The sequence below is a fragment of the Rissa tridactyla genome, chromosome 1, assembly GCF_028500815.1.
Source record: "Rissa tridactyla isolate bRisTri1 chromosome 1, bRisTri1.patW.cur.20221130, whole genome shotgun sequence".
Lineage (NCBI taxonomy): Eukaryota > Metazoa > Chordata > Aves > Charadriiformes > Laridae > Rissa > Rissa tridactyla.
In genome coordinates, this window is record NC_071466.1 from 29,450,880 (window position 1) to 29,475,175 (window position 24,296).

Here is a 24,296-nt window from a genome sequence, read left to right on the forward strand (position 1 = left end):
ATTGAGCTTTAAAAATCATTTAGCTGGTCTTTGCATTAACAAGTAGCTTTTATGTGATGGAGGAATTAGAAGTTAAATATTGGCTCAATAAGTCTTTAAAGACTTTTGCTATTTGCAGTGTTGGCCATTATTAAATAGTAATGTTTATGTAAATTGTAGTGTAGAAGCCTTTTCAGTACCGGAAAACGTTACCCTGCAAATCCATTAGCTTTCAGCCACCATGTTCACAAAAAGTACAAGACAAAATACATGCTGGAGGCTGTGCTACAAGCTGAGTACAATCCAGGCGCTAAGACGACACGGTCAGGTTCAGGAAGGTGTCGCTACTCACTTGCTTTCCCCTGGGAACTCAGCGAAGAACGAGAGGAGAGCCAGCATTTCTGGGGAAAGGACTATCGGCCCAAATAGCAAAGGGTTTTATTTTTATCCTGGCTCTTAGTAGACTTGTGTTCTCTATATGTAAGTGTTTAAAGTGAAGATCTCATCTGTCCAGCTGAGGATCTGATTTTCTAGGGTGGGATTTAGCTCATTTAACTGATGTGTGCCTATATCTTAGGGGTGTAATGAAGTAGCCCTTTCTGAGGAAGTCTCTTAGTTCCCTAGATACTCAAAAGGAGAAAGACAAATGGATTTAAGGCCACCAGAAAAGGTAATGTACACCTAACTCACGTGCTCAAACTTAGCTCAAACTTGTAAGAACTCCCTCTGGAGGTTTTCAGAGTCACCTACCACTTCCCATGGACAACAAAGTGAATTCAAGCATTTCAGAAAGACTCATCTTCACAGCCTTAAAATACGGCACTGTTTGATGCATAATTTGGGTGAGCTGCACCCAACAATGTATTTCAATATATAAATTACAGTGTCTTGGTGAGGACAAAAAAAAGCCAGCTACAGATTAGAACCACGAAGATAAAGGGATAAATTTGGATAAAACATTTCTTTGTTGACTGATTTCATAACAGCAGAAAAAGTTCCGCATTTCACATTGTAGAAGCCCACAGAAGGCTGGGATTGTATCAGTTTCTTCTCAAGCTGTGGTACACCTGGAAGGAATACTAAAGCAGAAAAGACATAGTGAAGCCAAGCAGACAGCATCCCTTACACACATTTGAAGTGGATATAACAACTCTGTTGGCAGACGTTCCAGCAGAGCAGGGGCATCAAGAGTTGCTTATTCCACCACCTACAGCCTCTGAGCAGGTACAGAGAATCATACCAAGATCCATCAAAGCAGTAACAATGAATAATTATAACAACAACAACAAAAATAACATGTAATTTCCCATACTTTTTTGTATTTTAAGACAGAAAAGCCATTAAATCCACTAAAGCCATACTGTCTCACAGACAGCCAAGGAGCAGCAGGAATGGTACTGAGCTCTGGAGGCCCAACTGGACTAAGCATTGGTCAAGCCATGTTACCTCAATGTGCCCTTTCAGAGGCAACCATACCCATCCAGAGCTCTCTCCAGACCTTCAGCCTGCTGCTCTGGATAGCTAGCATAGCTGACTGTAATGCATTAAAAAAAAAAAATTAAAATGGCTTTGTAAGGACTTTTTTTTGTGTTCTCACCGTCTGAAGACTCTCCATGCAATTTTCTGCTTTGCTGTTCCTTCATCTTTTTTTCAAACCTCCTCTGAAAAGAACTTTTCTGTCATCCTGTTTCTCTTTCCCTGTGTAATGCTCTAGCGGAACAGTTTATCTTTGCAAAACATTTTGAGATGCATTTTGCATGAAAAATACTGTCCTGAGGAAGGGCCAGCTCATACTGTGCTGTTTGCACAGAAAGCGAGAAGGAGGAAGAGCAATAAAAGAGCAACTTAATTACTTTGGAGCTGCAGCGCTTCCCACGACCACGGCCTCTGCGTGAGGTCCTGACGCAGCCACCAGAGTTGACTGCGAGAGGCATGATCTTGCTGACAACTCCTCTGGTGCTGCTCTACCCAATGTCACCGAGCAGCTCACGGCAAATGGACAAAGAGCGGCAGGACATCAGTGATGTAACCCAAGCTAAAAAAACATCAGAAAATACCAGTGACCTTCGAGAAGCACAAAAGCCTTTCTGCCCCATTCTTCTCTGCTGAACAAATGTGTAGCCTCTTCTAGCGACACTGTTCCTCTCCCCTCGAGAGGTGCTTTATTCAAGAAAAGAGTGAAAAATCAGAGCACAGCTGCAAAAAATGAATTCCCACTCATTGCCTGAGTGCTGGTATCTTTTTGTAGCTATACAAGCTAGGATGTCACGACCTAGCCTATATTACATAGGTTGAGATTGTGAGACGTACTGAATAGAGCTGGATCTGGCTCCTGAGTTTCTCCCAGAGCCAAGGATTACTAGTGACTATGCTGATGCTGTGGGGTAAGAACATTCATCAGTAGAAGGACTTAGGAATTTCCTCATTCCTCAATGGATTAGGCTTTGAACTACAATCCACTAAAGTAAGAAAAGTCCAAGGGATCACAATTTGTTTTCTTTAGAAAGCACCGTTTTTTTTGGCCAGTGCTAGCAACTGCATGCCTGGCTTAGCAGCCACTTCAGTTCTGTTGCATTTGCCTTCCCTTCTCCTCTTCCTCCCGCTTGACCTCAGGGGGAAATTCTTGCTGTCTGTCCCAGCTTGCAATTCCACTGCTGGAATAATTGAGCTATAAGAGACGTGCTTCTCTTGGCATCTTTCTTTTTTCAAGATTCAAACATTTTTGCTTTACCACTTTTGCTTCTCCCGTCTCCTTAGAGTTTTGTACCTGGGCCCCTGTCTATATGGCAAAATCAATGTTGAGAACTTTAATCCACCATCCGCCTCTGTTTACATCCAGTGACATCCCAGACACGGGACTGGTACCAAAGAGCCCTCTAGTCTGAGTATACAAATAAGAAAGTATATAGAAAATTCTCAAGATTATTTTTTAATGGTTTCAGCAGGATTCTTCACCTCTAATCTAATCATTGCCAGTAGTGTGGTAGGTGTCTACAATATTCCTTTCATTACAGTTTCAACCGGCTTTGTGTGTTATTGCCTCAACAGCTCGTGTAACCAGCAAGTCCACTGTCAAATGTGCCCTTTTCTGCAGCGGCTGCAAGTTGAACTGAGCCAGTGGTCTGCTTTCAGGTGAGGGATATCACAGCACTAACTGATACTCTATTCTTCTTGTGTTCATATACCATGCACATGACTTTTCTCCCCGAGAAGCCAAACCTAAAAACCCAAAACCCTCAAACCATAAAAACACTGACTTCCTTTTTCACAGGTGAGATACGGAGAGGGCATTTTTGAAAGACAAATCCATGTCTTTTGTATGCCACTGCTTTCACGGGTTATTATCAAAGAGGAATTTGGTTCATTCTTTGGGAGTGATTTTCCCCTTTAAGATTTGTATTTTATTTACTTATTCATATGTCGTGTTCAACCAAAACTGACTTTTTTTCATGGCATCCCAAGTTACTCTTCTACTGAAACTCTATAGACTATATCAAAGAAAGCACATCTCACAGAAGTGCCTCCGCAGCACATTACAAACTGTGCAGCTCCCAAAGAGCAATTTAAAATGAAGAACAACCTTTTCCAACATCCTTTTCAGAACTGCACATGGACATTAGCCAGACACAAGACTGAGCTGCAGCGGGTGCATTAAACTCCCCATCTGCTCTTCACAGTGCTCATCACTGATTTATAACCCACAGTAAAGTCATTTGGCCAAAAAAAATCATAGTGGATGAGACAAGTGCACCAGAAGACAGCTGAGCCTTTCCTCCCACAGTGTCCACGGAAGGAAATGTGTCCCATCCAGACAGCTTTTTCCCAATATTTGATTCCAGAGTATGTGATATCTGTAGGTAAGTCACTCTCCAAACGAACAAGTGAAGCCAGATTTTGTTCTCATTTACGCTACTGTATAGGCATTATCTCAGCTGGTCTTGGCATGACTATTAATTCAGTCCTGCGTAAATGATGTCAAAGTATCCTTGAGGGCCTCAGCAGCTTTCCTGAAAACTTGGAAGAGTTTTCGGAAAGACACCTGCGAGTTTCCACTTCCCCGGGAGCCTGTTTTTCTAACCCACTCCCTCACTGTGCCCAGCCCCTGGTTGTGGCGCTGCTATCTGACCCTCTGCAGACTCTCTGCCCCTGAGGAGCCCGCATTTCCCATGAGCTGCTTTGCCCACTTAGGTGTAGAATCATAGAACTGTAACATGGTTAGAGTTGGAATGGACCTGAGAGAGCATCCAATTCCAACCCCCCTGCCATGGGCAGGGACACCTCCTGCTAGACCAGGTTGCTCAAACCCCATCCAACCTGGCCTTGAAGACTTCCAGGGATGAGGCATCCACAACTTCTCGGGGCAAAGACTTCACCTGGTCTCTCTTTGGAAAAGGATCAGCCTCTGGAGCCCGAGAGCGACACGTTTCAGCGGTCTATCCCACGGGGCGCCCGCGGGACGGCAAGAGCCAGGTGTCGGCGTGGGTTTGTATGATGACCGATAAATCCCGGTGACTTTCATCCTCCCAACAGCAGGAAGACGGAGGGGGCTCGTCCCCCCGCAAGGTGAAGGAAGCACCTTGCCCGGACTCACACACTGAGCTGGCAGCCTGTCCCCCAGCCCCCGGACCCACCGCCTCCCCACGCCTGCGGCCCCGGGGGCTGGGGTCGGCGGCCGGCGGGCGGGCAGCGCGGCGGGGACGGGCGAGGGGCGGGCCGGGGGCGGTGCTCCCTCCGCGGCCGGCGGGACGGCGGCGGGAGCCGGAGCCGGAGCCGGAGCCGGGCGCGGTGAGCGGGGCTGGGTGCGGGAGGGACAGAGGGAGGGAGGACGCCGCGCTGCCGGTTACGCCGGAGCCGAAGCATTTCGGCGGGGTCTGTCCCTCTCCCCCTTTAAGGGGAGGTCGGCAACTTCGGGTTTGGGGTGGTTTTTTCTCCCCTGCGCTTTATTCGTGCCCCCGGGTTTTGAGTTGAGGCTAGGCTGGGGAGGGCTGGCCCGGTGCGCTGGGAAGTGTCGCTCACCTTCCCGCAGCCCCGAGCACCGCTGCCCATCGCTGCCCGTCCCCGCCCATCGCTGCCCGGTGCCGAGCGGTGCCCTCCCGCCCTGAAGCGGGTCTCCCGAGCGGGTCTGGATGCCGCTGTGCCCTCCGCGCCTCACGGGCGGCTGCTGCTCCGGCAGAGCCCTCCGAATGTTTTGTCTTTCGTGTTCCGTAATCAAGGGCATCTGATTTTCACAGGCGTTTAACCTAGGTATGTGTTAGGCCTGTGTTTGGTCGTTCCCAAACGCGTTTTGGAAAGAACCTGGTTTTTGTCCTTACTGACTTCGTGGGTTGTCAAAGTGCTTGAATTGAATGAATACTTTTCCGTTTTGGAGAAATTGCTTTTGCTGGCGGCAGAGAGGGGAGCGCTCTGGGAGAGCGTGGGGACAGCGTCTGGGGGTGCGCTGCTTCGGGAAGGAGGGATGCCGAGAGAAGGGAGGCACGGGTTGGTTTCCATTTCTGAAAGATGCCGCAGACGCGGGGTTTGATAGTGCAGAGCGTTGGGTCATCACTGTGCAAGCACATTTTTGGCTCTGGGGGTATAAGCGTGGATTGCCACCCGTGTGCTCTTTCACATTGTTTGCAGGAAGATGACAGGAAAGGAATTGCTCCCTCTGCAAATAAATTGTAAAATGCCTATCCGACCTACTGGGAGAAGAGCTGAGCTTAGACAGCACAACGTGGAAAAAGAAAAACAGCATGGATGCACAAAAACATGCCCTTTCCAAACACTTTATGCCTACCTAAAAGCTGCAGGCTGTTACAGTATCGTTTCAGTAGGTAATGAAGTTTGGGACAGAAAGCAAGTGAAGCAAACTCTTCCTACCTTTGCAAATGCTAAACAGTTAGACGGAAATTGTGAAAATAGTGGTAAAGGGCTGAGCATTTGCCATGTTGATTAACATTTATATAAGCAAAGAAAATTAGGAATGCACACTGAGTATTATTAAATTTAAATCTCTGGTAATTGTAGCAGAATGGGAGAAAGATGAATAGGAGAAATGTATAAAATCTGGACCATATAGAATGTACGTGGTGCTGGCAGTTTTATTCTGATAAGGGATCCAGCTGGAGGGCTGATGTCTGTTTCCTTATGATTTTGCTTTTACTGTCATTTTGACCCCGCTCTGACTTTTCCGTGCCTGAACAGACTGAAATGAAGGGCAATCTGAAACCACTGGCCTCCTCTCTGCTATAATGCCTAGAAGGGCTTGTCCCCCTTAGGGATGGTCACTGCTGGTTGTAGCTGGGTACTGGCTGTCTTCCTTCCCCACCCCACCTCATCCTCGGACTGGGTCATCCCTATCACCCAAGGTGGGGGAAGGAGAGGCAGGCTCTGTCACCCCCATCTCCCTTGTGTTTCCCCAGCTTTCCTCTGCTCTGGTGTGCAGGCTTGCCTGCCTGCAGACTGCTTCTTGCTATAGCCAGTACGTGTGCATTGCTGTCAACAGGAGAAATGCTGTAAGACCTTGAACTGGTGGGGAAGGGGTCCTGGACTATTTCAGCATTCAAATCTACTCTAGTACTATCACCAAGTAGGTGCGTATTATGTATATGAATATATCTGGCTTAGGAAGTTATTGCTGTTTGCATTTTCAGATGTAAAAGGCTGACTGGGACAGCTTGTGTCTGCCAAGTGTCTTGGTTCATAATTGGGTCTTACTGGTGCAGCGCAAATTATAAATGGTATTCTGTAAATTCCCCATCAGAGGCAGGAAGCAGTGCAGTTTTCCTCCTGGCGCCCCATCTACGCAGAAGCAGAAGAGGAATTAGCTCAACGAGAGAGAACATCCAGAAGTTACTGAAAAATGTGGTGTTTCTGATAGGTTTGAGACTTGGAATTTAAATACTAAAAAGTCAAGACATTTTCACCTCTACCTCCTGCACTCTCTTGCAAGCATTCCTCCCCTTGTGTCTTCATGGCTGCGGTTACCTCCTTTTCCTGGCGTGTGTGAAGGAAATCCTGTTACGGCATAGTCGATCCACGGCGCTGCTGCAAAAACCCACCTCTTAGCCTGCCGCTTCGGCTGCCTCTGCCCTCTTTGTCAGTCCTGCTCCCCCTTCTCCCCTGTGTCGGACACGTCAGTCGCAGGCTTCAAGTGTCCTCCGTAGTCTCCCCGTACGTGATGTCCCACCTCTTTACCAAGACATACCCCCTGGGCTTTGGTCAGCCCTCAGCATCTGTCTCCCTCAAGCTACCACCTTTGTATTTCCCCGAGCTTTGCCTTGTGCTTACTTGTAGCTTCGTGTAGGCACCTTATCCATCATTTCATTAATTTCCTTGACATGTCCCAGCACGTCTGCTTTTGCTGTGATGCCTTCAGCGGCTGTCTGGTGAGATGCTGAGACAAGCCCTCACCCGTGCTGCCACCATCCCTGTCACTGGAATTAGTCTGGCTCTGGATTTGAGCACAACAGTGTCCTCTAAAGCTAGGACACCTGCGAGGCAATGTCGCACACCAGCAGAAGCTCTCCTTCCGTAGTCCATGTTCTCCTCACTCGCTCTTTTTGGCATTTCAGGTGCAACCCTGCCCCCTTATGCTTACACATCACAGCGTGGTTCACTGCAACCCCCTTTGCAATAGTGTCGTATCTTTGCGTAAGTTATTGCAGACTGTTTTGCAAACTGTGACAACGTGTCAATACCATGCGCACAAATACAGATACGATAATGGCACGGACTCTTTGTCAAGGGAGGCCCTGCAGCCTGCGTTGGTAAAATCAGGAATGGCATGAGGATGGAGATCTTTTCTGTTACACCACCGAGGGGAAACAGAGAATCAAAGGAGAAGGCTGTTTTCTTACGTCTCTTGGTAAAGCAGGCTGAGGCACCGGAGTCAGGAAGCAGAGTTACAGCGATTGGAGTTACTGTGATAGCACATCTGTGCCTCAAATTCCCTTGACATTTAAGTTCACAGTACGTAGTCGGTACTGAATCTGCTTTTTTGGGGGGGAGAAAAAATTCTGAAACAAAATGATATGTTAACAGAGGTTTCTGATGAATCAAGCGTACAAAATTCTGTCCTAGCTTTGTATTGTGCTGAGATTTCTCGGGAGGTTAAAATGAAATCTGCCTTGACATTTTAGGGTTTGATATGGACCATATACTTTGTTTGTTTTTATAAAATATATTGAAGCCTGTGTGTCAGCTGACTTTTACCATAGGAAAGTGTTTTCTTATCACTCTGGACTCCACTTACTGGGTCACAACTTCATTAGTTAAGAACTAATAATCCCTTTGCTAGTGAAGTTAAGGGCCACTTACTGTTCAGCAGAGGCCCTTGCTGAAGTCTACAAGGAGGGCTCCTGAGACTTGCTGGCACGATGTGCCCACCAGGGGTGGACATGACCCATGGAATGCGAGAGACGGAGGCTTCCAGCTACGCTCCTGTGTGCAGCCACCTCATCCGTCATCTGGCAGGATGCTGTGCCACAGCACTGAGGGGGAAAATAGAGACCTTAAATCCATTCACTTCCAGATTTAGCCAGATTTTGTCCTGAAACTTTATTCCTGGTAGGTGAAGGGGACCGTGCCTGATATTTCAGCTTTTTCCCCCCGTTCACCTGGAGGGATGCTGAACCTGAGGGTCTGAGCCCTGCAAGTTGTTAGCTTCACAGGTGAGTGTGATGGAGAATGAAAGCAAGCTCTGATACCAAGGACTGCTTGCCCTGGGGCTTGATATTTTATCTGGTAGGTTTTGCTCTGAGTAAATGATGATGTGGAGGAGCTGGAGCACTGCCCCATGCAGTTTCAGGAAGGGTGAATGCAGCTCACAGCCTTCCGCTGCATCGGCCGCTTTCCCCCAGGTGTGGAGGCCTGTGCTGGTCCACTTGTGTTGAATACAAAAGGTGGTTATCGGGACCCCGTGCTAGGAGTCAGGTATGAGCTAACAAAGCTCGTAATTAACTGTTGTTTGTTCTGAGATTAATTGTATCACCACCGCCCCACATGTGCTGGGTGGCATCTTCTCCCAAGAGGCTTATCAGTGCTGGGATACTCCACACAGCCGATTGCAGCCCCTGCAAGGAGGGGTGGCAGGAAGGGGATGACTCAACTATGAAAGGAGATGACAAGACAGAAGCAGTTGAAATATTTTCATATACTTGTTCCACTGAGGGAAACGGGCTTTAACTGTTTTTTAATTTTTTTTACCTTCCTTTCTTTTTGCCCTGTGAAAATGTACATTTCTACTTAAGCGGCCATGCCACCCTACACTACATTTTCTCTTTGGACAAAACTTTCAAATTTTGGGGTTCCAAGAAATCAAACAAGAAGTCATTCCACAAAATGAAGAAATTAAGGAATCCTGATACTCACCAATTCCTCCGTCTCCCTTGGCTAACCTTGCCGTGGACCTCCTTTACAGCCTGCTGTCTCCATGGGCACCCGCGGTCTATTACTTTGGCAGTGACATCTCAATGGCAGTGTTTGACTGTAGAAGTCAATTACTGAGACCTAAAGCTATTAGGAGGAACCAAATGGCTATGTGAACCTTCATGTCTCCCCTTCCTGATCATCTGCTGTCATTAAACTGTAGGAGCTTGACTGTCTTTGAGGTTTCTGCCTGGAGCTGGATTTGTCTGAAAGTGGCCAACAGGAACAAAAGTTATTCAGAGTGGGAATAAAAGGAATAAAGCTGGGACTAGACACTGAGAAGTCAAATATGACCCATCACTGTGGTTAAGGAAGAGTGGAACTTTGAGGTTTATTGGGTTAATTTTTTTTAGCAACCTGTAATTTCTCACAGGAAATTTTCAACAAAAGTGGGAAATAAATATTAGCAAACCAACACAGGAAGGACACTAATTTTCCTGGCAACTGTGTGTCCCCTGGGTGATGTTCAGACTCACACTCCCATGGGAGGCAGGACCATGGAGGGTCTTGTTTCCCCATCTGATGTCCCAGATGTACAGCCATGAGACTCCTTCCCCATTCACATCCCAAGAGATACAGGGAACAGATAGGTCCCTGCTCCCTGCTTATCTTATTGGCGATGGGGAGTGTGTTTGGGCCAAATCCTGCTGTGCCAGAACATGGTCAGTGAGAGCCTTGGCTGTAGGCTGCTGCTGCAGCTGAGACTGTGAAAATAGCTGTGAAGGGCATAAGACCGGTGCAAATGATGTTCTGGTCCAAATATTTCTGTGTTCTTCAAAGGTAATTAAAAGCTCAGACCTCTCCATCTCACTGTGTACGCTTGTCATTTGAATATGAATGCACGCATTTAAAGAGCCTTGAGGATGTATTGTGTTTTGCACTGCATCTCCCGAGTGTTTAATCAGCTCAAGATTTGGTAGGCTCTGTTCCCTTCGCCTTGCCGGGGATGGAGGCATTGTATTGAATGAAGGGCTAAATGGAGAGGAGCAGCGCTCTGTGTGTCTGGGGGCAGGCGAACTACAGAAGATCCTGCAGAGACAAGAGAGAGCTGGAGAAGAAGCAAATTCATTTATATTTGTCTTGTTTGAAGATACAGTCCCTGTTGCAGAGATCTGTGCCTCTTTTCCCGCTCTAAAAGAAACAAAGGGAAGGGAAAGGGTCTCTGCTACGAGCGGACAAAACTGAGGGGCAGAGGATTGAGCTCTTTGTGACACGAGGCAGATTTGCCAGAGAAAAGGTATACGGGGGCTGTTGCATCCCCCTCTCCATCCCAGTACCACCACCTGCCTCAGCCTGTGTGCTTCTGGGCAATGGGGTGCGTGCCCTCCCATCCGGAGGCCGTGCTGGGTCCACCCCGGGGAAGCCGACATCGGGGTTCACCTGCAGCCTCCCACCTCTCCTTCTACACAGGGAGGGGGTCAGGGAGCCATCCGGCTCCCCTTGGGTGGAACATTAGTATAATCAGTGTTATCAAAACATTTGTATTTCAACAATGCCGACTTTTAACAGCTGCACCAGATAATTTTCTTTATTGAACTTGGACAGGCTTAAACCGTAAGTGATGCAGTGATTGAAGGGATGAAAGCAACACAACAATGCATTAACATTCATCCCCAGAGATCTGCTTCTCTAATGCAGTTCAAACCAAATGTGCTGAAAGGGTAGAGCTCCGAGATGTGTAATGATTGTGCAAGCGTCTTTTCTTCCCCAGAGGGAGAGGATCTTTTTGAAAGTAGCCCTACTTTTGCTTCAGTCTGTGTCATCTGGGATTGTTTCTTCATATACAACCAATTTAATTTGCTTTATTAAAAACAGTTCAGGGGCCACATTTTAATTTTAGGTATTGAACGAATGTAGCACGGACAAAATCTGCTAGTTACCCTTGTGCACAGACAGTATTCAGTTTGGGCATTTCAGGTAAGTGGACTTAAACTGCAGATTGTCTGAAATAAAGAGAATAAATAAATAATGGTGTGTAGTACAGAAAGACCTGATTCCTGGCAGAAGTCTTTAGGGGATTATGTGAAATGAATTGGAGGGCAGATACAGTGCTCCGGTGCTTAAGGCAGTGCCAGGGGACAGCAGGCTGTCTTGGTCCTCAGGCACTCTGCAAAAGAAGAAGAGAAAGGTGTTATCAAGGCATGGCTATAAAGCAAAGATGATGAGATAAGCATGGTTTTTATATTATTCATGCAGTGCTGTAACTGGACAGCAGAAGGATGTGGCCAGCAGAAATAAAATACAAGCCAGGATTCCAGTTTTTTTGTTTTCTTCTGAAATTTCTGTCACCGAAAGCAGTCAAAATTCAGCATTTTTTCTCCCTCTTTTTTTATTAACGCAGTTATTACTAAGCTCTTCAGCTTTAATTTGCTTTTTTATAGGGGCTTTACTCAGCATGCAGTCCCTTTAGATCTGGGCGTGATAACTAACCACATCCTGCGCATCGGACATTTGGCTTGCATCCCCATATCTGCCTGCTTGTAAGTATTTTATTCATCCTCTTTGCTTGTTTTTCTCTTACTTTTAGGAGCAGATTCAACTGACAGGCTCTGGGTCTGATCCCGGGTCATGATGCCTTTGCTTCACACTACTATATATAACTCTATAATGTGCAGATCCATGGGAAATGTAAATGATACAAGCATTTGATCCTATTGAATTAATCTGAATTAATCTAAGTATCCTTATGACTCTGAGGTTCCTTTTCCCAGCCCCACACAAAACCCCAAACAAAATATAACTCAATTTTAACCTGCAACCAAGCCATCTGGGCCCTTGTCTTCATAGATTTTAAAAGTCGTAAATTTAAATCATATTAAATAATAATAAAAAATGAAATTAGATCATAAATTAAAAGGAAGACTTTGCTTGTGGCAGGAAATAGTTTTTCCTTTTCCTTGTGTGCACTGTTTTATTGAGTCAGTTGATCAGACTGATCCTGTTTCCCAGGCAGAGAGGTAAGAGAGATAAAGGGATTCTGTGCTCTATCTGTAACAGGAAAAAGAAGCATCCTACTTATTTGTGGTCTTTCAATTGCTGAAGGCATTTATGCAAGAATAAGAAGTATCAAGGATAGTATTCTTGCTAAACTCCCGTCTAGCAGACATTCTTTGCCTTTCCTACCTACATTTTCAATGGAATAAAACGTTACTCACTTCTGTTCTGTCTAGAGCGACTGACTAATTTAGTTGCGTGATGTTAAATTGCTACATTTTTCCAGTCTTAGAGCAAATTGCCTTTCAAGGCTGAAGGGTTCCCTGTATGTAAAGTTCATTCAGTGCTTTAGTATGAGCATGCAAACATATTTTTATTGGCATTAAATGCTTGGCGTTACATGTTAGCTGGAAGGACGATATGTAGTGATATAGTGCTATATGCAGGAAATAAATGTAGAAAATGAAGGCGGTGAGGGGAAGATGAAAGAATTAAAGCAGAAGCTCACTGTCCTTTGTACGTATATCGAATTAGTGAAGATCATGAGAAACCTTAATCTTTGTAGTAAATCTGGTGAAAACATGCTGACAGCTTTTGGAAGTAATCGTTGTGGTAACAGGACTTGGGGGGGTGACACACCTTTTTGGGATGAGGAGGTTTCGTCCTGGAACTGGCACCACCGTTATCACCTGGGGTCTCTTCTGGGAACCTGCACAATCCTCCTCCTGCTCTTCCTGCCCTGATGCTGAACGAAGGAGAGGGGGTTCTGGTTTCAGGTCATGAGGGGATGATATCATTATCTGCTCACTCCTGGCTTTAACTTCCCAAAAGGGCAAAAGAGAGCAGAGAACACACTTGTGAGTCCTTTCATACAGATAATCAGTGTCATCTTTAATGAATGTCCTCTACCTCCCCTCTCCTACTCAAAACAAAGAGCTCATACGGAGCAAGCAATTTCTGCACAGATCCAGAGTACCACCTAAGCAACTAATCTCCCTGTCCTAGACATTTCCTAGACACATTAATGGCCAGTAATTTCAGTGCCATTTGCTAGACACCAGATCCTCCCCATCAGGGGGACAGTCTCAAGTCATGCCTTGTGGGCACGCTGTTCTTTGACCCTCATCTCCGTGTCTCCCTGGACACATGTGTGTGCAAGCATGGGAACTGTATCCGCAGGAGGACAGCATGTGCAAAGAAATGAAGGCTGGCGGCCAGAGCCTCCTTCTGCCAGAATCCATGGACACCTGACAGGCGAGCTTCTTCAGCTGTCCCGCGCTTTGAAGAAGCTTCTTTGAAGAAGATGGTAGAAATCTAATCTTTCTGTTGCATTCATCCTCTGCCTTTCTGTATACATTGGGCTGAAATCAGCCAAAAGGGTTTTAGTTTTTTAGGGATGGATGGCAGATACAATTAACAGCGTATTGATGTCTGACAGGACAAGGGACCTCACTGTTGTAACTCTTGTAAAAGCACATTAAGCTCTCCTCTGGTAGGAGCTGTTTACAATAAGAAAATGACTTTTCAGAATACCTTCTATCCGTAAAGAAAAAGTTGATGGGAGATTGTGACAAAAATGTTAGTTTATGTAGCATAAAAACACAGGTTTTCTTTGATGTCAGTTTGTCTCTCTGCTTAAACATTATGAAACTTCTGAAATAGCCATATTTCTCAGTTTGTAGTCACAAAAAGCCAGGAAGAACCAAGAAAACATAATGTTTATCTATGGTTGATAATCTCCCAAGAAAATGAATCTGCCAGACTTATCTTTGCTCCCTGCTCCTCAATTTTTAGGGCCTCAGTGGTTGTGGATATGCTCCATTAAATTATATTTCACTGAGCCTGGAGAAATAGAGTTGTTGCATCAAGATATGCAGAGAAATACAAGGCAGGCAACTGGTTGGTAAAGGATTTATGACATTGGGACTATGAAAAAGCTCTCTGTTTACTGCATGCCATCCCGGAAAGTGCTGCAATCTCATTTAACATTCACCTTAGACTGAACTGGGAGATGACTACTGTCTCAGCGATGCTCAAGATTAAATTGCATGTTACATATAATTTGACACTCAGGGGATATGATAATTGATGAGGCCTCTGCTCCTGACCCCATTTCCATTTTCTGAAAAAAAAACAAAAACCAGGTTTTATGACAGGTGCCATCAAAGATACAAAGAGTTGATAGCTTTGGCATGGCCACCCAGGCATGATACTGCATGGTACCTGGGATTTACCTCTTACACAGTGATGGCTTGCTTAATCCCTCACCTACCCAGTTTGCCCTGCTTTTGGTGAATGCCAATTTGCCTGTCTCCCACTTACCACGGGATAAAAGAAATGATGAAAAACTCCAGCTGAGCTTGCCTGCAGTATCTGTAGGTAGCCCTGCCCTTGGAGGAAGAGTGGTTGTCCTCCCCTGTGAAAAGTGATTCATACCGAAGGCATGAATGGTGGAACAATGCCCAGCTGGAGGAAAATACTTCAATAGTGATTCTGGTTGAAAAGTGAGGATGTACAAATGACACCACGAGCAGAGCCTTTCCTTGTGTGCCAGATCTCATATTTGGGGACTGACGTAGCAGAGCAAGGTTTTGCTCCCTTGTGCATTTAAAACCAGCAGAGTGGGAAGGTGGTCTGTGCCTTCTTGGTACGGTGAGTAGTTTTGCTGAAATGAGTGAATCTCTCCAAGCAGTTTGCCCATTAGAGCAGCAAGGCTGTGTAACAAGGGAGGAATAGCAGCGGGAAAAGTCAGATGGTGTTGGAAAGGCAGAGTATGACCTGGGACTTCCTACAGTGGTGGGGTGGGACTCGCTGACTCAGGAAGCCGCCTCAAGCCACCCATCCCTGTCCTGGGATTGCAGAGGTGCCTCTGAGGTAGTAATCTGGATCCAGCTACACCACAAAATCTGAGTTCCCCAGCAGACAGGTCCCGGTTCTCCTGTTCCAGGAGTTTTCAGGACTGGTTATTCGGGAAGCCTTCTCCTGTCAGAGTCAGGGTTCCTCTCCATCTCCAGTCATTCAAAAACAGCACTTCAAATTCAGTCTTTGCGCTAAACCAACCCAGCTTTCCAACAATAGATGAGGGAAAGGTAGGGACCGATACAGAATTTGAAAACTTTGGCTCATTAGTTGAATTCCATGATGGGTTTACGGCTCTCAGAAAGACAATGGATTTATTGGGGTCAGCCATTCTTAATTTTGCCGTTACACTTCAAAGTCAGTGACAAAATTCCCAGTCATTTTTTTGGGACCAGATTTGGGCTAGATGTTATAATGGTGTTCTGTTCAGTTTTCAGAAATGCTCAAAACCAATTTCCAAACAAGAAGGTGAAGCTGACACCTGACTTCATTGGGGGTTATTCCCCTGGAAGGATTAGGGTAAGAGAGACAAATGGTTATGCCACTTACCTTCGTCTCCCGGCAAAAGCAGGAACCTGAGCCGAAGCGTTAGCTGTGGTGCGCTGAATAAAATTGCTTGTGAGTTCCCCTCTTGAAGGCTGGGAGGTCTGATTCGCGGCGAGGCAGAGGTTCGGGCAGCCCGAGGACTGTGTAGCTGAGTTTCGGTCCAGAACAGCATTTGCACCCCTGCACTCGTCCTGGCCACTCTCCAGCGGGGTTGCAATGCTGGAACAGCACCAGGGAACATCATCAGGGATGAGGGTGGGATCCATTTTATTTCCGTACACGTTTTGTACCTTTCCTATGAATACTACTGAGATGTCAGGAACTCAGATATGTTCACACTCTGTAGGATTTTGCTGTTTTGCTCCCAACAGGGTACAGATGGCTGGTAAAAATCCTTTTAGACTGAGTAGGACCTTACACTTTAGGTCCGTATTTTTAAATGCGTGATTAAAACAACACTTTTTTTTTTTTTCCTTCCAAAAATATTACCCAAAGAGCCACTTTAACTGAAGCTACATTTTACGGTGAGATTCATTTATACATCACATCACTACGCAGTGTGAGTGAGGCAACTAGGATCTGGGCCATAGTCGTTTGGAATCAGAGTTTACAGTGTCTCTGATCTCACTACGAAATGCTCAGTTAAAAATAGCCCAGTTGACGTTGTAAGACCTATAAAGGCTCTGATCTAGCAAAGCACTCAGATCTCTGCTCATCTGTGAGGTTCTGATTAGTCCTTTTTAAGACCATAAATCTTCCACTAACTTCAAAGAAAGTCCCATGACATAGTTCTCCCTTGTACCAGGGCCAAAACTGTTAATGGTAAAAGTAGAATGTAGTGGATTTCAAATTTGTGAAGAATTTAAAGGCTTTTAACTTCTGCCATGTTAAAGAATTTATGTGAATTAATTCCTTAAGTTATTCTAGAGCAATTCAATTAATAATGGATCTGCTTTTCATTATGACGAGTAATCAAGGATAAGCATCTTCTGTATCAAAGCTTATCTTTTAAAAAGGATAAATTAGCTATAACACACTTAACTACTTCCAGAACATGAAATGAACATGTATTGTTCCATTAGTTAATTTTGGATCACTAAATTAAAGACAGTTCAAAAGGAGTATAATCTCATAAGGATCTCTCTTTGTTCAGTCTATTGTGACTTATTTCACGAGGTACATAAAATACTGTTTCTTGTGGGGCTAAATACTATTAGGGTCATAAAATGGTTTTGTTATAGTATATTTTATGCATCAGTATGAGTTATATACCACCAGGGTAAGAATAGTTTTATCTGGTATTTGCAGATGCAGTTTTGTACTCCTGCATATCTTGTAGCCTATCAGGATGCTTGATTGAGACTACCAAAAGCTCCGTAATAAAACAATTAATGCAATAAATAAACAATAAAATAGCATCTGGAATGTAACCTTTTATCCATGAAAATACGGATGTGTACGTAGTAGTAAATTAATCCAGGTCAGGGAATAAGCCTGTCATCATCTCTCCTGTGGAATTAGCAAGCACACCTCCTGACGTGGTTTTGGCCAGCTAGCACCCGCCAAGCCTGGACGTATTTGGGGCTAGGATTGGCCATCATTCATTCCCAAAGGCAGCTGTGATTTGGCCATCCTGTCCATGTGGATAAAAGGGAGTTTAACTGTCTTGATGCAGTGTGCCACACAAGTTGTCCCCGAGACCAGAGAATAGCCTTAACCTGGTTTATGTAGTCTAGATGTAGTTCTGAGGTATAGAAAATAAATTGGGGTTTAAAAAAGTAGAATTAGATTCTACCTACTGCTTAATGTAGTCCTTGTTTACTCAGGCACTTGGGTCTTTTCACAGCATATAGCATAGCCTCCTAAATTTAATTTACAGTGCAATAGTACAGTGGGTAACTATGCAAATAGCTTCAGTGACTGCAAAGCAAACTTCTTAGCATTTTCAGTGGGTGCCTCCAAGGCTTCTGTGTTCTCAGAGAAGAAACAGCACCAGCAGAAAAGTACCTTATCCTACTTAAGGATCCTTAGTCCAGGTTGGGTCCCACCTAGTGTCAAAAAGTGTCAGCCTCTTGAAGAAAGAGGTGCTTTTCTAAGTTAGCAGAGGTAGCACATTTAAAGGAAAAATGATAAGGCAGACCATTGCCGGGAACAGTGCTGGGACCCTTGGGTGGGAACTCAGAGACAACCCAACAACACTTGGGCAGTTGAGCGACACATAGAAGGAGAGACCACAGACACTCACAATCATTACTTCAAGGGCCTGATTCTGTCTTTCTGGTTGATGCTGACAGTGTTTACTCTCTCTGTCACGATAAAAATCAGTGAGATTTTTCTCAAAGCCTCTAACTGTGAGTTAGAGATAATTGTATTGAACTGGGACCGCAGGATGAGGCTGAAAGCAAGGTCAAGATGAGAGGGACCACAGTGGGAACATAGTTCTGTATGGATATTGTCTCCTTCGTGGGAGGAAAGCTCGCTGCCTTTCCTTGTGGTGCCTGAATATCTGCAGTGAGAGGTTGACCATGGATGGATGGACAGAAATATTGCATGTGGAGGATTATAGGCAGAAAATGAGCTTCATTTCCTACATGCTTGCACCTTGCAAAGGCAATGGATTACACCATGAAATTCAGCTATAGCACGTCAGCTTTTTGCAAGCAATTCCGCATCACCAAGCCTTCTCTTACACTTCCAGACTGCACCTGGGCACTAAATATGTCAGTTTGAAGAAAAGCAGCTAAGCAAACCCTGGTCTACGCGTCCTGTGCTTTTCTGACCTTTGCCAGCACCTGAGCTTCCAGGTTCAAACACAAAGTGGCTGGAGGCACTTCAAAGATGGGATCTCTTCCCCATTTGCATTCGCTGCCCTTAGATAGTCTCCTGGTGTTTGCTGAGCTGCCAGGGCTGCTCATTCCCTCGGGATTTTGCTGGTATCACAGAATCACAGAATGGTTCGGGTTGGAAGGGACCTTAAAGTTCATCTAGTTCCAACCCCCTGCCATGGGCAGGGACACCTCCCACTAGACCAGGCTGCTCAAAGCCCCATCCACGCCTACATGTTGTAGGTGTCAGAAGCTGCAACACTTCACAGAAATGTGCCTGCCATTGAGATCCCTGTGGCAGCATTACAGCAAGTTGCATTTTGATCTTTGAAACCATTTGATCCGTTTCTTATATAGTAAGAAGGCAAGTCTGGCAGAATTTCTCATTCTGGGTACTTCTGCCGAGGCAGTGTGGAGTAGGTGACTAATGGCAGTGGATTTGTCATCCATCACGGTGTTGAGCAGCCTTGCTCATCTAAATTGCGAGCTGAAGTCCTGAGAGGGATTTTTGTTCCTTGAATAGCTTTTATCCACAAGACAAAACTGGATTCCAATATGCCTGTCCCATATAAAGTACATTTTTGATTGTGCCATTCCTCAGTTAAACAACTCATAGTGGGGAAGGGTCAATTTTAATTCATTGATGGGTAGGATTTCTCCTAATCCCTGCATTTTGGGAAACAGAGATATAAAGATATTTGTTAGCTAATGCTTTAAGAATTGAAGCTTAATGCTAAGGAATAATAACTTGGAACTCTTAAGAACTAGATTGTCTCAGGCGCACATTAAATCACATTACCTCCTAGTAAATTAATCTTGCTTTTTTTTTTTTCCCCTTGCAGTTCCAAAGGATAACATCTTACGTTGTCCTGGGCTTGAGCAGTAAAGGATAAATTTCATCACTGGCTGACTTGTTATCTCTTCCTTGCGATGAAGAAATGGTTGCCTAAAATAAACCCTTTGTTATGCTGCTAAACCTGCCTTTGAATCCAAGATCTGTTGTGATTTTTAAAACACAAACCCAAAAATGTCAGAACTCGACCCGTCTTCTGGATTTGTAGGAAACATGGAAAATGGGACTTTTCTGGAGCTGTATCCCACATCCCTTTCAACTTCAGTGGATTCATCACCTGGCCGTTTATCCAACGTCTATGTCTATGTTTCTATATTCCTTAGTCTCTTAGCTTTTCTCCTTTTGCTATTGATCATTGCACTTCAGAGGCTGAAAAACATAATTTCTTCCAGTTCCTCCTACCCAGAATATAATAGTGATGCTGGAAGTTCTTTCACTAATTTAGAGGTTTGTAGTATTTCTTCCCAGCGCTCTGCCCTCTCAAACCTTTCTTCATGAAACTAAATGAAAGGAAACGCACGGGGAATGGAAGAGCTTTGTCTAGTTTCATGGGGAGGTAGTGCATGCAACATTTGCCTTAGAAGACTATTATGAAGAGGTGGCTTTTAAGGTTTCCTTAGTTGTTGGGTTTTTTTTCTTTCTTTTTCTAGTCTTCATTTCCCCTTTTGCTAATGTTCTTCTTCATTTTGGACAATGGATAATGACACGATCATCGTTTCATGCCTGTAATAGTGATGCTGTCTTTTTCTCACACATACACGGTGTTCATCGAGAGTATTCCTGCCAAATTGTAATACAGTTCTAACTGGATGTGTCATTTTTTTGCTCTAGTTGTGACCCTTTCCCTGGTTTTGTATGAGTAGTGTGCTGACTACTTTTCTTTTTCCTTTTTCAATTAGATAAGGACTTGTGGATGAAATCCCTATTGCAAAAGTATAAAAACTCAGCTTAAATTATAAATACTGGGACAATTTAAAGTTGTTGGTATTGTTTCTTTTTTAATTTTCATGTCTTTTTCAGTATTTATTGATGTTTATAAAACACAACTAAAATCCATTTCCTGAAGAATGTTACTTTTGTTTATTTGTACTCCTAACTCATTCTGTATAAAGTCTCTGTATTTCAGTTTTTGAATATCTTTGGTTAACGTAGTAAAGTGACTATAATAACAATGCTCGCTGCTGAATGTGTGGAGGTGTTTTTAGGACCCCATTGCATCTAATTTGCTTGATGACTTGTTCCTCTAGGGGGCAGCTTTTGCTGCTGAATCATAAATATCACACAACTCCTTCGCATCCTTCACTGATACTGTAGTTTGTTCTTACTGGATACCAGTACAAAGCAGTGGTTTCTTTTACAAGATCTGCATACAACAACCACAGCTAGCAACGGAATAGCTCCTGTAACTGTCCTTTAGGCATGGGTGTTTGTACTGGTGAGGACTTTCTGGGCCGGATTGTGTCCTGTAATTTCACAAATGCACACTGGGGTGGAGAGGGGACACAAGGATCTGCGTAATGGCCAAGCAGGCTTGTGCTCTGACACTCAGGGGGTGCAAGGTGTACCTGCAGAGGGTAGAATCATAGAATAGAATCATCTAGGTTGGAAGGGACCTTTAAGATCATTGAGTCCAACCATTATCCTAGCACTGCCAAAACCACCACTAAACCATGTCCCTAAGCACCACGTCTACACATCTTTGAAATACCTCCAGGGATGGTGACTCGACCACTTCCCTGGGCAGCCTGTTCCAATGCTTGATAACCCTTTCAGTGTAAAACTTTTTCCTAATATCCAATCATCTAAACCTCCCCTCGTGCAACTTGAGGCCATTTCCTCTTGTCCTATCGCCTGTTACTTGGGAGAAGAGACCGACCCCCACCTCTCTACAACCTCCTTTCAGGTAGTTGTAGAGAACAATAATGTCTCCTCTCAGCCTCCTTTTCTCCAGGCTGAACAACCCCAGTTCCCTCAGCCGCTCCTCATAAGACTTGTTCTCTAGACCCCTCACCAGCTTCGCTGCCCTTCTCTGGACTTGCTCCAGCATCTCAATGTCGTTTTTGTATTGAGGGGCCCAAAATTGAACACAGTATTTGAGGTGCAGCCTCGAGGTACGAGGAGATCAGAAGGAAAAAGGCAGTTGCTCTGCCCCTTTTCCCCATCACCATAAGGAGAGGCCAGAGATGAGAGGGTAAGAAATGGATGATCTTTCACAATCTCACTCCTCTTTGCAATTCTGGGTTATGATTTCCCCCCTGCCTGAAATGTAACCCACCACTCAATTTCTGCAGTAAAATAACTAGCAGCATCGTGAACAGTATATGGTGGTCAGCTGGGAATTAAATCAAGCCAAACAATCAAAGAAATGATTCGAAATGCCAAGTTTGACCTGCTGGGACTGCAGCCCCACACTGTGCTGTGCCGTTCCTCGCTGTCCTCCCTGCAGTGTGTGAGCACAGCCCGGCCCTGCCACTCCACTCCATGCAAATTTTGCTCTCATGGCGGGATCCAAGTCACTGGAGAGACCCAAGGAGGGGTACGGAAATGTCACAGCTGTGACCGACTGCTCTCCCCACACGGCACTATGGCCCAGATGGCCGAGGGGTCAGGGAACTGCAGAAGACCTCCACACCAGATCTGTTACACATACTGTCCTGCATTCTGCCATTAACTACACAGGCTTTAGAAGAGAAATGGGGAAAGCCACGTGTAAATATAATCATTAGAAACATGTCTGTTCAGTGCCAAGCCACAGACAGATGATGCTGGAGTTGGTGTTTCCAATTTTTAAAAGTGAACCTACATTAAGTGGTAATGACTTATGGTGGTGATTAGCTCCTTACAAAGGTCAAAGATCTTGCTGACTAATAAAGAACTAAAGCCTGCAGGTTCTCTGAGCCAAACCGGTTTGATGAATGTATTTAGTCTCTGGAATATTTTATTCATCTAGACAAAAAGTCCTTGTAAGTCACTTTTCACTGTAATTGATGATAGCCCTTGGGAAAAGACTTAACTATTTTAAAGGGATCAGGAAACATTATTTGCTTTCTGAAAGCTCTTCCAAATCCCAAACCTGCAACAGAATGTATTTGTGTGTTGACTGGTAGATAAAAATAAATGAACTGTAAATCAAGATGGAGCAACTGTTCAACTATCTTCTCTTACCTACAGAGTTGTAAATTTGTTACTTCCTTTGCTGCAAATGCAGGAATTTAATCAGAACCAGAGATGAGACCACAGTCTGAGATGGGTATTTATTCCCAGAGATATGTTTCCCATTACGATTTTATGCTTGTGGATGTAGAGACATTTAATGTTAAATACAGACTGCTGAAAACTGATTGGCTTTGTTCAATGATCTGTTATTAAACTTCACAAGAGCAAAAAGTGTTTTTCAGACTGCACAAAGTAGCAAAGGTAACTGAAACCACACATTTGATTCTGCTTTGTAGTTTACTAGATGCTATTCATTTCTTTTTCCACTCTGCAGTGACATATGGGACTATATACAGTCATCGTGATTTCAGCTGAGTTGCACCTGTTCTCATCAGGACAGATCTGAGTAGAAACAAGTTGGATCCAACAGAATAGCATCAGGAGAAGCCACAGGCAAAAAGCACAATGGCATTTTTGAGGATTAGTAAGTATTTATTCTTCAAGATAAAAAGAAAAAATAAAAAAGAAAAATAAACAAAAACATACCCAACCTGAGAATCTGAGCTTGTGTAAACTTGAGCTAGAGCTGCAGGGATTTTCCACCAAGCTAAATTGAAAACCAGATATGGTTCTTGATTTTCATCAAATTTATGTGATTTGTACCTCACCCTCTCTCTGTCTCCCTTTCTTTCTGTCACTTGCAAACAAAACAGATATGGACAGGCTGGAGAAGTGGACAGAGGGGAATCTCATTAAGTTCAGCAGGGGAAAACGTAAAGTTCTGCACCTGGGGAGGAATAACCCCAGGCACCAGGACAAGCGGGGAGCTGATCAGCTGGAAAACAGCTCTGCAGAAAACAGCCTGGGGGTCCTGGTGGACAACAGGTTGACCAAGGGCCATTAACACACTTGCTGCAAAGGAATCCAAGAGCATCCTGAGCCACATTAGGAGAAGCACTGTCAGCAGGTCGAGGGAGGTGATCCTTCTCCCTCCTCAGCAGTGGTGGGACACCTGGATTGCTGTGTCCAGTTCTGGGCTCCCCGGTACAAGAGAGATGTGGAGCTACTGGAGCGAGCCCAGTGCAGAGCCACTAAGATGATTAAGGGACTAGAGCATCTCTCATATGAGGAGAGGCTGAGATAGCTGGGACTGTTTAGTCTATAGAAGGCTCAGGAGGATATCATCAATATACAGTAATACCTCATGGGAGGGATGAAGAAGAGAAAGCCAGGCTCTTCTCAGTGGTGCCCACTGACAGGACAAGAGGCAGTGGGCACAAACTGAAATACATGAAATTCCATCTGAACACAAGAAAACGTTGTACCGTGAGGGTGGTCAAACGCAGGCACAGGCTGCCCAGAGAGGCTGTGGAGTCTCTGTATGTTGACCTGGGCAACCTGCCTGCAGCTGACCCTGCTTTGGGCAGGAGGGCTGGACTACGTGAGCCTCAGAGGTAGCCCATCCATACTGTGATTCTGTGATTCATGTCAGTGCAAAAACTCAGTGGTTTCTAGCTCGCTGCCTCCTCCTGATGTGTTTTATCAGCTCTGGAGCTGAGTAAACAACATTTTTACCAGGGGGTGATTTGTTCAATAACTTGTTACTGAGGAGCTGCTCTGTTCCTCCTCCTGCCTGTAGCCACACACTTCTCCAGCTTTTCTACTGCTTTCTTTTGTGGAGTGGGTTCACATTTCACAGTCGGCTTTTGCTGTGTGTCCCTTTTATTTTTACTAAG

General features: G+C 44.8%; 1 protein-coding gene across 4 annotated transcripts; it reads left to right on the forward strand.

Moving 5' to 3' along the window:
• Positions 1 to 333: 333 nt before the first annotated feature.
• SERTM1 (serine rich and transmembrane domain containing 1) lies at positions 334 to 21,205 on the forward strand. 4 transcript variants are annotated; one of them, XM_054187965.1, is made up of 4 exons: positions 334 to 649; positions 3,028 to 3,111; positions 11,769 to 11,867; positions 19,394 to 21,205. In XM_054187965.1, exon 4 carries the CDS (start codon positions 19,579 to 19,581, stop codon positions 19,900 to 19,902), a length of 324 nt encoding a protein of 107 aa, XP_054043940.1. In that variant the 5' UTR covers positions 334 to 649; positions 3,028 to 3,111; positions 11,769 to 11,867; positions 19,394 to 19,578; the 3' UTR covers positions 19,903 to 21,205. The 4 variants fall into 4 exon arrangements, with proteins under 4 accessions (XP_054043940.1, XP_054043941.1, XP_054043939.1 ...); XM_054187966.1 differs by lacking the exon at positions 334 to 649 and having other exon boundaries at positions 3,022 to 3,111; XM_054187964.1 differs by lacking the exons at positions 334 to 649; positions 3,028 to 3,111 and adding an exon at positions 4,724 to 5,223.
• The last annotated feature ends 3,091 nt before the right edge of the window (positions 21,206 to 24,296 follow it).

Bases quoted from the DNA above. Each gene is read 5' to 3' on its own strand.
- SERTM1 (XM_054187965.1), top strand. From the start codon at position 19,579: ATGTCAGAACTCGACCCGTCTTCTGGATTTGTAGGAAACATGGAAAAT.